We start from the raw sequence: 14,219 nt of genomic DNA on the forward strand, positions 1-14,219 counted from the left end.
ACTTTACAAAACCTCACTGATACGAAAGACCTACATTAGTGCCTTGTTTTCGCTAACAGAAGGTGTTTTCACTGTTACAATAAAAGCAGCGCGCGAAAAAAATCAGCACGTGATAAAAGGCAGCGCGCCCCCCGAGCAGCCACTCTTCCTCGGATTCGGAACTGCATTCTCGCCAGCATTGCTCAAATACGTGCCTGTGAGCAGCTGTTTGCAAGATGAGAAAAGCCTGAAAGAGCCCATAAGGGTGTTACACTTAGCATAAAACTAGACATAATTAAGCGTTTTGATCGTGATGAACGAAGTAAGGCCTAAGGCTTGTGGAAGCTGACGAAGATGATGTTGAAGAGGTTTTGGCATCCCATGACCAAGAACTTATAGATGAAGAGCTGATGCAATTGGAAGAGGAAACGATAACAATCGAAACCAAATGAGTAATGATAAAGTACGACTTTAATTTTGAAAGGGTACGTCGGTTTAGGGGATTTTTGCAGTATGGTTTGTGTGCTTACAAAGAACTGTATGACAGAAAAACACGCGAGGCTCAGCAGTTAAGCAAGCCTTCCACATCAGCCACAGCAGACGACAAACCTCGACCTTCAACATCGAGGCAGGCAGTCATAGGAGAAGATGACCTGCCTGCCCTGATCGACAATGAGATGACACCCCAGTGTCCCACCACCCCAACACCCAGGCCGTGGACAGATACCAATTCGCGGAGAATGCAGCAGTAGCCGGGAGGCACACAGCACATCTTTAAGAGAAAAGCTGAAATAAACAAGCTAATTAATTAGGTGCCGCCCAGCACGTAATTAATTAGCATGTTTACTTCGGCTTTTTTCTTAAAGATGTGCTGTGTGCCTCCCAGCTACCGCTGGACCCCTGCATGCTTCGCGGCAATGTATCGGGTTGCTGCCCAGAGGGTGGGGGCCACTGCACCACCCCAACCTCCGACTCAGCCTAACACACCATCATCAGTGTGTTCGACGCTGTCCCAATTCCAGTAAGTGATACTACACTGTACATACATTATTTCTACTTTATATCGGCTGTGTATTTTTACGTGTTATTTGGTATGATTTGGCAGCTTCATAGCTTAAAGGTTACTGGAGAGCGCTTGCGCCGTGTTTTTGCCAATGGCGCTTGCGTGAGATTTTCGCTACGGAGAACAGTTCAGGCAACGATTGTGGAAAAGTATTTCTACTTTATATAAGCTATGTATTTATCATATCATTCCTGCTTTTACTATATGTTACTGCTATTTTAGGTTTTATGTGTTATTTGGCATGATTTAGTAGGTTATTTTTGGGTCTGCGAACGCTCACAAAATTTTCCCATATAAATAAATGGTAATTGCTTCTTCGCTTTACGACATTCCCGCTTACGAACCGTTTCATAGGAACGCTCTACCTTCGGATGGCGGGGGAAACCTGTAATGAGTAAGTGACATGCTCACTGCCCATACACCAAAACTGGTAAAATTAGGGGTATGGCAGGCTAAGTTAAAAGACTGTATATGCATCAACATTGTTCACTGGACAAATTGCATTTTGAAAAAGCAAAAGGAACAGTGCAAATGCTAATTATCAATGAACACTGTTCATTGTTCAGTGGTTCCTGTGATGCTTTAGTAATGTTTTAAAATATTTGAGGTGAGCCATGGGCAATTAGATTAAAATCTGTTCAGATACAATGGATTTGGTTAATTGGGACACATCAGGACCAGTACATATTAGTCCAATTAAGCGGCTACCCCAATTAGCCGAAGTTTCATGGAAATAGTTAAAGGTATAAAAAAGACAAACTACCATTTAACTGAGTAACGAATTATGTATTTAAATGAAATACAGAATAAAATTAGGACACTATCAATATTATTGCAGCACTATAAAACTGTTTCTGTTCCTAAGTTATCAACAGAAGAACTCAGCATACACTACAGTGTTCATTTGACTGGCTGTAAATGAACAATATCAGTGCAGACACCTAATGTAGATAATGAACTGCCTTCATATAAAGCTATTGACAATTACAGCCTACAGACCTTGATTTTCATTATAACATTCAAGATGATTGTTAATACCTTCAAATTCTTTGTAGTTCCTAACTTGTTGAAGTAGTAAAATATTATTTTCACTCTCAGTCATTTCTCTAAGCCTGAATGTCTGAAACCACAGTGAGCAAAACAGCTCTGAATTGTCTTTCTGCTTATTTCTCAGCAACTATCAGTAACATAAAAAAACTGCTCTTTGTACACTAGCCCATGTAACAGACACCATTTAAAAACTACTTGCTCAAAGCGCGGTATAGTGTCTAACAACGGCGCAATTGTGCACGTCCGACGCTAGTTAGAAACTGTTCGGCCAACAGTCTCCCACACCAATTCAGTAGCATGGTGCCACAAATAAACAAAGGGAATCCTAGATATTTTGTCAATTAGTTTTTGCTCTTTAAGAGCTGTCCCAAATAAGCAGCCTCCCCAATTAACTGGAATCGACTGTATACTGTATCCAATTCTCCATCAGCCAGGTGACCTCCTGGATTTGCAGAGCCATCAAACCAGATGCATTTTTCCAGATGAAACAGCGTGATAAGGAAAATTATGAAACACCGGAACACAGCAACTTTGTACTTTAAAATGAAGTTACAAAATATTTTGCAACTTAGTAACGATGTTGATGAGTTTCTTTGCATTACAGAACTAAGTGTCTTCAAGATTCAAATTGAGGAGTCACCCGTGATGGAGCAATCTAATTAGTTTAATATTCCTATTGTTAATGTGCTATAAAAATTAATAACTTCAGTAATGTTATATTGTAAACTTTTTAAAACATTTTAATCGCCATCTTAATACTTAAAAACTGACAGGATTGGGAAAGCCAGCAGTAGTGGGGACACTGCATCATTGTAATGTATTGGAAATGTATTGCTCGTAAAATGTGGACAATCTAAACTGCAATATATGCTGTTCACAGTCAGAGATAGCAGAGGTGATATCCTTACTAGACAGTCAATTCAACCTAACATTGCAAAATAACCACCGAACACATTACAAAAATGAAAGCAAGGCGAACTGTATTATGACATATGGGCAAACATTAACAAATGTAACATACACTTAATTCTGAATTTTCCAGCTCACAGTTGCTCCTTTGACATTTTTTCCTACAGGATGACAAGTACCTCGTACTTTGGACTCCAATACAATTTTGAGGACCATTCGGTCGAGAAACTCCGCGCCATCTGCCAAAAGCGGAATTTCCTGGTGGCCAAACGTGTTAATTCCTATCCCCATTCATGATCCAGCATGTCGGTCCATGGCCTCCTCTTTTGCCACAGCGAGGCTACTCTCAGGGTGAAGGAGCAACATTTCATATTCCACCTCGGTAACCTCTAACCTGATGGTACGAACATTGAGTTCTCCTTCTGGTAAAAAAAAATTGTTTCCCTTCCCCTTCTCTCCTTCTATTCCCTACTTTAACTTTATACCTCTCCTCTTCACCTGCCTATCACTTCTCCTTTGTGCCCCTCCTTCCCTTTCTCCCATGGTCCACTGTCCTCTTCTATCAGATTCCTTCTTCTCCAGCCTTTACCTTTCCCACCCACCTAACTACACTCATCACCGTCAAGCTGGTCCTCCTACCCCCTCCCCAACTTTTTTATACTGACACTTTTCCCCTTCCTTTCCAGTCCTGATGAAGGGTCACAGGACACAACGGCGACTGTTAATTCATTTCCATAGATGTTGCCTGACCTGCCAAGTTCCTTCAGCATTTTGTGTGTGGTGCTCCAATACAGAAAAATTAGTCCAGGGCTGATGCAAATTATACCTTGGAATTATGCTTTTTATTTGGAAAAAGGCAAGATAAACTCAATGTACATAGCAAGGAAAATGAGAGTTTTTATGAAGACAATGAGCCATGCAAAAATTGTCAAAAAGATGAAAATAGTCAAGATGGATGTAGAAAGCAACAAACAATGAACACAATAGAAAATCTAGATGTAGAACACAATGCAATATAAAAAGCAAAGAAAATATTTTTCTCCTGAATCAAGAACAGACCAACTGCTTATTGCTGTCCAACTTAATAAACATCAGCAAAGCCTTTTAAACACTCTTCACAAAAACAACTAACTGCAAACTAAAATGAAAACCTTGTGGGAGAATTACTGGGCTCAGTATGATCAAAGGCATTAGTGCAGAAGGAATATAACTTATTTTCTGCACTCTCCATTAGTATTAAGCATTTAAAAAGCATTAGATAGGTTGTATGCATAATGAATACTTCCCAGCATGATTTAGTGCGTTAAGCTTCAGTACAGCACCCTCTACTGTACAAGTATTTGCATTCTCATTATTGAGCTTTCTATAGCAGCCATCTGGAGACCTCAAAACAAATCCAATTTAAATTCAAGTTTAATTATCATTCAACCATACATGAATACTCCTGTGAGACAGCCAAACGAGACAGTGTTACTATGGGGTCAAGGTGCTAAAACACATTACCAACAGACACACATAAGAACACATTCACAGAATAATAGGATCTGCGCACCCACAGCCCCCCAATCAAACACTGCGGCTTGATGCCTAGTCCTCGCACATACAAGTCAACAAGCCCATGTTGAATATCAGTGCAATACAACGATGCAGAATATGCATGTGTATAGTCCAGACCGCACCCCGCCCCCCACAGCCCACTGAGACCATCCCTCCACCTGTTCCAACACCCGACACCTGCTAGGCGATACCACGGCTTAGAGGCCCGGTCCTCTGAGCACTGGGCAATGCGTGTTCAACGCGTACAGTTTGATTCAGCAGACTCACAAGAAACAAGTCAGAATATACAATGTTCTCAAAGAAGATACTTCTCGTGAAGGCATAGATTCGTTGCCAAGAATAAAAATTTCACAGCTGCTTAGCACCTTTTACCATCGTATAGGAGTCAAACAGCAATTATTTGTGAACATTTTGACAGAAAAATTTATTAGGCTTTTCAGCTCAGTAGAACATTAAATTACTGACAGCACTGGTGTAATCACCAACCTAGTACAAATTCCTATCTTTCCCACTACTAAACTTTGCTCTGCTGAGAACCTGGCAAAATCCAGCTCGAATCAGCCGACAACTTGATGCTGGGAAGCTGCTTGTTCAGCTTAATACCAGGAAGAGATCACTGGACCGGGAAGGAGCTGTGCAGCCAAAGACAGGGACAGTAGTTTCCATCGCAGTCAGTGGGATTTGATGAGAGGCCCCAGGATCTGGTGATCTGTCAACAGCTGGAGGAGAAGGTGCTGACAGTCTCCAGTAGTAGCTTACACTCACAGGGACAGCCAAGATGCCTCAGTGCTTAGCCTCTCAGCACCAAGCAGTCACATCACTTGTTTCAGCTCACTTAACAGTATTTGATAGAGGCTATCCATGGGGCAACCACTTGGGGGAGGGCTAGAACACAACCTTGTTGTGGTTTGAAGGCTTGCGTGCCTCAGTAACCCAGAGAGTTATGTTGGCTGGAATCAGGACTTTATGCTTTGGCTCTTGGTAGCATCAAGCATGCCAAACAGGTCAAAGGGTAGAGGACAGACTACCAGGCCTCCAGGTTCAGGGATTCAGCTCAGGGCCAACATTCCTCACTGGTCAAACAAAATTGTTATGGAAAGAGCAATGGAGAATCCTTCTACATCTGAGTGTGACGGTATTCCTGAGTCTCCACCTAGGACTTGTATGACTGACAGTTGTGAAAACCGAGGGATAGTAATGACATGACAAAGGAAGCCCTGAATACCACCAGAGATGGAGGACCTTCATTGCTGCCCTAAACACCAGCGGCATAATGAGTCATAGAGACAAATCATGCCAGGTCTCCAGCATAGTAGACCATAGCCTGAAGAGATGTCTTTTAAAAAAAGACAACAGTACTGGTAGTTTGTACCTGTGTATGAATGCTGCAAGGCTTGGAACACCATAACAAATCAGTACTCTGAGCAGAGAGCACAGAGCAGGGTTATCAGTTTAGTAGTTTACAGCTTAGTCCAACTTCAATTCACAGTGATACCTCTCTACCAAAGGAGGTGTAAGGTGCTCCTTCCCTCTGCTAGCCTGCAGGTCACCCTTGGGTAAGGTGTAGCACCCGCTAGTCTCCAATCCATGGGAGCTGGTGGTGGATGGTCATACGAGCAGGTGGTGCACATCACAAGACCTGGTTACGCGACCACTGACGCCAGGCAGACAGTCTCTGAAGAGTATTGATGATGGCTGAGGGTCACCCATCTTGTAAAGACACTGCCAGAAGATATCAATGGCAAACCACTTCTGTAAAGGAGGGAGGAGAGAGAGCAGCGCGCCGCGCGTGCGCAGCCCTCCAGTGAAAAATGATATCATATCCGTTAAATAGAGGCCGTGGACAATTCTGATTTGATGGAGACGGACATGAAAGCACAAAGGAACATCTGGAGAAATTTCTGAAACGCCTGTTGGCTGCTGTTGTTACTGCGCGGTCAGGAATCTTCCGGAGCGAAGGCCTCAAAATTGCCAGCTTTGCCTGCTGTTGGCGACCAAGATTGAGGTTGAATCGTTCGGACAGAAATGGCTCTCAGTACGCGGTGTCGGAGAGCTGATCGGAGGCTCGAAGTTTTCAGATGACTCAGAGTCGGACTGTGGTTGGGAATGGCAGGGAGAGTTCTTTTTCCTTCTCCCGTCTGCGTGAGATGTGGGACATTTGAGAGACTTTGAACTTTTTACTGTGCTCATGGACTTCTTCATCAAGTTATGGTATTGTTGCACTGTTATAATTATGTGGCTTTGTTAGTTTTTTCAGTCTTGGTCTATCCTGTGTTTTGTGATAGCACACCGGAAGAAATATTGTATCATTTCTTAATGCATGCATTACTAAATGACAATAAAAGAGCACTGCGTGTCTTCATAATCTAAAATAATTTGCCAAGAACAATCATGGTGATGGAAGGGCCATGATCACCCACGTCATACAACATGGCACATGATGATGATGATGATGGTGAATTCACAGCGCCAGCTTTTAACACCTCCAACTGAGATCAGCAGGTAATAATCTCAAAATGTTCTTCATCCATGCTTCTGTAGTTTACTATATGGTGAATCAAATCTTCAAGAATCTCATCAAAACTTTCTAAAAGTATTTCATACTTGGTAAACTTATACAAGTGAAAACTATTAAAGGAAATGGCTTCATAGTCTATGGGGACAAGACAACTGAGGGCAAGTAGTTCTTTCACTAAATGGCAAATTGTTGGTGGAAAATTGTAGGTGGGAAGATGATTTTCCGCGCAGGTTGGCAATGAAGTATGGTCCCATGCTGTCTGCCAATCTAAACCAGGATTGTACTACCAACAGGAGAGGAAACTTGGAGCATTGTGGACTGCAGAAGCAGTAGAATCAATAATGCTTCAGAAGCTTGCTGAAGACTAGACAGCATCTTGTAGCAAACTGCAGAGTAAAAAAAAACAAGTAAACAAAAATCAAGTCAGCATTTCAGAATAGCAAACAATCTGTTGGAGGAACTCAGTGGATCGAGGAGAAATGATTGCTGCTTGACCCAGTGAGTTCCTCCAGCTGCTCCAGGTTCCACCTTCTGCAGTCTCTCATGTCTCCAGCATTTCAAAAATCCTGGCAGTTCACTGCAAAACAAGGAGTGGGTATAAACAATGTCATGCATGTTTTCCATGTAGCCGATTGCTGTAAACAAGATATGGAGGCTGATCTTGCCTTTTCCTAAGTAAAACAAGATCATGGTAACTCCTGGAATGAAAGCTGAAAAAGTGTTAGTGTTTCAAAAAAAGAAATTTCTGAGAATGGTTGCCAGTTATTGGGTGTTTTCACAATCTTATACCAAATTACTGCAGCTGGCAAATCCCCTCAAGTGTCAACTCTGTGCTTTGTTGGGATGCAAAAGGAACTTTTCAATGTCCCGTGCAAAGCACTTTGATGAATCCTGGTTTTGCAAATCCTTGAATTTGTACGCCAAAACTTTGTTTATCCATCTTTTCATTGGAAATTGGTTGTTGTATTAATACAATCATATCTAGACTTCATTAACACAGTTACATCAAGGATTGGTACTGGAGATGCAGATTGGTGAATAGGAGGCTAAAGGTTGAAGATACGCCACATCTGCCAATATAGATATATAGGATAGTAAACTAAATTAATATTGTGACAAGGTAGTGAGAAAGGATTAATTCGGAGAAAAAAAAACAGTATTAGCATAGATTGAGAGGAAAGTATGTTGCACTACAATAATTCTATACAAGATATTAAATAACCTTTTGATGCAACATGCAGCTAAAGAAGTAACATTGCTGTCAATAAACATTCTAAATACTGTATAAAATGCAGGTTCTCATAAGAAAATGTTTAATTTATAGTTTTTAGCCAATGCAGCATGACTATTAAAATAAATGCAAATATTCCTTTAGAAACATGTAGCATTCTGTAGGGTTCTAGTTTTAATTATAAAGCACCAAAAACAAAAGTGTCCTCTTACCTTGATCCATTGCTGATAAGAACACTCTCCCTTATTGTTAAGGTGCAGTAATACCAGACTAACAGGAAGTTAAATATTTCATCAATTACCCTTGGAGAAAAATACGAAAATATTACCAGAAGAGTAGGAAGTGTACTCTAAAACAACTTGGATGACTGAGGGTAAAAACTCATAAATTACTTTGAAGAAATCAGTTCAGATGAGCCAATTGTATATTGTCCATTTTGCTTTTCTACATGAACATTGACCTTTTCTTTTATACAAAGAGGAATTTTGACTAAATGAAAACTATTCAATTACATTATTTGTATTGGTAATCCTATCAAACACAAAAAAAAGTTATGTTTAAAGTCTTTTTCTATGCACTAGATTGGAAACTTAACCGTTTAAATACAAGATCCTTAACTGAGTTTTACCCAAACTGCTGCAAAGGAATCATTTAGTGTTTCTAAGGTCAGAGATAGGTTTGAGTTGGCATAATTCAGGTTTGTATGTGTAGGAAGTTGCAACCAAACAGTTCCATGGCCAGGGACCTCAAAAGGCTGAGAAAAATTAATTGCATCAATATGGAATTCTATTTTTCCAGTTGGAAATAAAGCATTCAAAACTAAGGAACTCTGAACACATCTGGCCAATGCATAAAGGTGGGGCAAATCCAAATTAAACAAGGTAACTTTGTGGTTGCTCTCCAATTCAAGGATAGATTAAACTAAAACCTTACCTATTCAACAGAAACATGCAAGATATTGCGCCAAGCAATAAGATGATCGTCAGATATAGTTTGAATTTTTCATATTCATCTTTGTAAGCAAATCTATGAAAACAAAAACATTGATGCAAATGGATTTTAAAAAGTACCTAGTTTAAAAATAATATTCTTAGCCAAATCTAGTTTTTGATACAAACTCATTGTTACAAATTTACGGTCTTAGATATATGTTTTGCATTAAATTGAAAAATTTTCATCAATAAAAATAAGCATTCATTCAACCATAGGAATCCAGTCAGTAATATTTAAAATCTTTGGAGTGGGTGATGCAGTATGATGTTATTAAGGTGATCTTTAAAGCCAATATCTTTACATTTTGACAAGTTGTTTTTCACCTAAATTTACCAAACAAAAGCAAGGCCTATCTTATGTTTAAATCTTTACTGGACACTCTTCAAACTGCATAATAAAACAATATATTTCCAGCCAATTTTTAGTATTTCAGTAAGTACGACAAAATCAGAAATTAAAATTGTACCATCCTCCTACAGAGGAGGGGTGTAAGAAAGGGTTTTGGTTGCACTTTGGATGTCTAGGGTAAACTAAACAACCATGCTATTAACTTGAAGCAGCATAAACTAACATAAGAATTATTTATCACACATAAATTGTTTCATGATCCACATTCAATTCTGACCTCTGGTGGTCTGTGGGGAGTTCACATGTTCTCTTTATGACTGCATGGATTTCAAGTTTCCTCCCTCATCTGACAGTCATGCTGGTTATTAGGTGAAGCGCCCGATGCAGGTGTATGTGAATGGCAGGAGAATTGTTGGGGGAGGGGTGGGTATCTCTTAATGGTCATAAGTGACAGAAAGGGTTACAGGGAAATACTTTATACTTTATTGTCGCCAAACAATTGGTACTAGAACGTACAATCATCACAGCAATATTTGATTCTGCACCACACTCCCTGGATTACAAATATTAAAAATATTAAAAATAGTTAAAATTAGTAAAATATTAAAAATTTAAATTATAAATCATAAATAGAAAATAGAAAATTGGAAGTAAGGTAGTGCAAAAAAACCGAGCCAAGTCCGGATATTTGTAGGGTACGGCTGACATCCGGGTCAGGATCTGTTCAGCAGTCTTATCACAGTTGGAAAGAAGCAGATCCCAAACCTGGCCATACGAGTCTTCAAGCTCCTGAACCTTCTCCCGGAGGGAAGAGGGACGAAAAATCTGTTGGCTGGGTGGGTCGTGTCCTTGATTGTCCTGGCAGCACTGCTCCAACAGCATGCGGTGTAAAGTGAGTCCAAGGACGGAAGATTGGTTTGTGTGATGTGCTGCGCCGTGTTCATAATCTTCTGCAGCTTCTTTCGGTCTTGGACAGGACAACTTCCATTACCAGGTTGTGATGCACCCTAGAAGAATGCTTTCTACGGTGCATCTATAAAAATTAGTGAGGGTTTTAGGGGACAGGCCAAATTTCTTTAGTTTTCTCAGGAAGTAAAGGCACTGGTGGGCCTTCTTGGCAGTGAACTCTGCTTGGTTGGACCAAGACAGGTCATTTGTAATATTGACCCCGAGGAACTTAAAGCTTTTGACCTGTTCAACTTGCGCACCACTGATGTAAATTGGGTCATGCGGTCCACTACTCCTTCTGAAGTCAACAACCAATTCCTTCATCTTGCTGATGTTGAGGGATAGGTTATTGTCTTTGCACCATGCCACCAGGTTCTTAATTTCCTCTCTGTACTCAAACTCATCATTACCCGAGATACGACCTACAATTGTTGTGTCATCAGCAAACTTATATATTGAGTTTGAAGGAAACTTGGCTACACAATCATGGGTGTACAGCAGGGGGCTGAGTACACAGCCTTGTGGGGCACCAGCGCTCAGAGTAACTGTAGAAGAGAGCTTGTCCCCTATTTTTACAGCCTGGGTCCTGTCTGTGAGGAAGCTGAAGATCCAGCTGCTGATCTGAATGCTAAGGCCCAGGTTCCGGAGCTTAGGAATCAGTTTATTTGGAATGATGGTATTAAAGGCAGAGCTGTAGTCAATGAAAAGGAGCCTTACGTATGCGTCTTTATTCTCCAGGTGTTCTAAGGAGGAATGTAGGGCCAGAGAGATGGCATCTGCCATCGACCTGTTGCTCTGGTAGGCGAATTGCAAAGCATCGAGGTTGACTGGTAGGTTGTGGTTGATGTGTGTCATAACCAATCTCTCGAAGCACTTCATAGCAATTGATGTCAGAGCCACAGGTCGATAGTCATTCAGGCATGCCACCTTGCTCTTCTTCGGCACTGGGATTATCGTTGCCTTCTTAAAACATGAGGGGATCTTAGACTGAAGCAAGGGGCAGCTGAAGATATCAGCAAACACTCCAGCTAGCTCGCATGCACAGGGCCGGAGAACCCGTCCAGAGACGCCATCTGGGCCCTTCACCTTCCTTGGATTTATCTTCAGGAAGGCCCTTCTAACGTCCTCCTCGGTGACGATGAATCTCGATGCCACCAGGTCCAGTTCATCCGGAGGGAGTGGGACACTCCTCTTCTGTTCAAATCTTGTGTAGAATACGTTAAGTTCATCAGGAAGAGAAGCGTCACAGTTATTGATATTCCCAGCCTTTGCGCCCAGTGATCTCAATTAGACCCTGCCATAGTCTACTGGCATCCCTTTGGTTAGCCTGAGCTTCCAACTTGGCTCGATATTGCCTCTTGGCGCCCTTAATGGCTTTCCAGAGTTCACGCCTGGATTCCGTGTAGCGACTGGTATCCCCGGACCTAAAAGCCGCAGCTTTAGCCTTTAAAAGGGACTTGACCTCATAATTCATCTTAGGTTTCTGGTTAGGGAATGCCTGGATCATCTTGCGAGACACACAGTCCTCCGTGCATTTCCAAATAAAGTCCATGACAGCTGAGGCATACTCATCAAGGTTAGCTGCCGAGTCCTCGAATACTAACCAGTCCACCGATTCAAAGCAGCCATGGAGGACCTCATCCGTTTCCTCCGTCCAACGCGACACTACTTATGACACCGTGACCTCCAGCTTCAGATTCTGTTTGTAAGCCGGGAGGAGGAGTAAGGCCTGATGGTCCGATTTTCCGAAGTGAGGTCGTGGGATGGAACGGTAGCCATCCTTGACTGCTGTGTAGCAGTGGTCAAGTATGTTCGGGCTTCTAGTGGGGCAGGAGACATGTTGGTATAACTTTGGCAGCGCCTTTCTGAGGTTAGCCTGGTCAAAGTCCCCGGCTGTAATGAGCAAAACCTCTGGATACCTGGTCTCAAGTTCACCGATGTTGGCATACAGTATGTTCAGAGCACACTCCATGTCCGCCTGGGGGGGGGGGGGGGGGGGTGGAGAACTTAGACCGCTGTCAGTATGACTGAGATGAATTCCCATGGCAGCTAGTAGGGACGACACTTCACCGACAGGTGTTCCAGGTCTGGGCTGCAGGAGCTTTTCAGTGCCACTGCATCCAAGCACCACCCAGTGTTGATCAGTAGGCAGACACCACCTCCCCTCATCTTGCCCGAAGACGCCGTGTGGTCCATCCGATGGATCGAAAATCCCTCCGGTTGGATGGCACAGTCAGGGATGGCAGGGGAGAGCCAGGTCTCGGTGAAACAGAATACACAGCAGTTCTGCATCTCCCTGCAGTAGGCGAGTCTCCCTTTAAGATCATCCACCTTGTTCTCTATGGCTTGCACATTAGCTACTAGAATGGTGGGCATAGGGACCCTGAAGCCCCTCAGCTTCAATCTGACCAGCAGCCCAGCTCTTTTCCCACGCTTCCTCAGTAAGTAGTGCATCTTTCCAGGTCTCCATCAATGCAGTGTGTTGTTATCAACTCTTTGATGTTGGTGGACGTATTCCATGGGAATCGATCGGCGGGTCGCGTCATCGTGCGCTCCAGGACAGGCCGAGTAACGGGGAGGCTCTGCTGCCACTTCCAGCTGCCGGGGGCCTGGGCTGTCGATTGGGTCGGGCCCCGAAGCCGACACTTAATCCCGGATGGCCTTAAGCCAAGTCACGGTTGCGGAGGCCTCCGCTCCAGCCGAGCCTTGGGCTCCATTTCAGAGGTCAGCGGCGGAGGCCTCACTTCCGGCAACTGTGGATGGCCACCAACAGGGCTTTATGGTGGTTGCTCCGGGGAAGCGTCCGGGGCACCTTGAGGTCTCCGCCGTCACTTCTGTGTGGTCGTCTGCTCCAGAGAGGTGCTGGTCGGAATGGGCCGTGTCTCCAAGCGCTCCAGCACAGTAGCAGACCGCGGCTTGTTGGTCGGGTCCAGGTGCGGTCCGGAGTTTAAGAAGTGAGTTTAAATAAATGAGTACATGTGATTAATGGGTTTGCTTTGAGAGTCAGTATTGACTTGATTATGTTGTGAGAAAACGTACTTATGTGAAAGAGATAAATTTATCATTGAAAATAAACTCATATTAATGCTGTGATAATGCCAATGCTTTTATGCTTTAGGAGTTGCAAAAAATTATAAATCAATTATAAATAAACAATATAAGACAATTAGGTTTGCTCTTGAATTTCTGGTTCTCAATTTTTTTTTGCAAGCAAGCTTCTGGAAATGAATACATGGCAGTAACAGAAGCAAAGCAACTGCAACCCACGTGAATATAGCAGATTGAAAGGTTGTGAATTTTAATAACAAGGACATATGGGAAATAAAAACTGGAATCAGTGAGTGCATTGCCAATGCACCCTGCAATATACATCCTTTTAATTAAATATTTGAAAGCTACAATAATCAAAACCTGAAGGAATAAAAGCTTCACATTTGGAGTAGTTCACATACAGGTCCAGACAGCAGACATTATTAATAGCGTACTTATGACCAAGTCGAAATTTCTTGTGGCCAATTTAGTTTGTGGCTTCTGCAGAACAGGAACCAAGTGGAAAGTGTCAAGAAATAGATGCATTTCCTGTCTCTCTACAGTGCCAGTATTTGCTGAGAGAAATTTGAAGT

At 42.4% G+C, this 14,219-nt stretch overlaps 1 protein-coding gene across 3 annotated transcripts in view; it reads right to left on the bottom strand.

The window, feature by feature from the left end:
• Positions 1-14,219, bottom strand: part of tmem120b (transmembrane protein 120B) — a 41,150-nt gene that overhangs the window by 12,121 nt on the left and 14,810 nt on the right. For all 3 annotated transcript variants that reach the window (XM_072247638.1, XM_072247640.1, XM_072247639.1), the window contains exons 5-6: positions 9,241-9,333; positions 8,520-8,609 (exon numbers count right to left, since the gene is read on the bottom strand). In XM_072247638.1, coding sequence (XP_072103739.1) covers positions 8,520-8,609; positions 9,241-9,333 — 183 coding nt within the window. The remainder of the gene's footprint in view (positions 1-8,519; positions 8,610-9,240; positions 9,334-14,219) is intronic.

Source organism: Mobula birostris, chromosome 31 (assembly GCF_030028105.1).
Source record: "Mobula birostris isolate sMobBir1 chromosome 31, sMobBir1.hap1, whole genome shotgun sequence".
Classification (NCBI taxonomy): Eukaryota; Metazoa; Chordata; class Chondrichthyes; order Myliobatiformes; family Myliobatidae; genus Mobula; species Mobula birostris.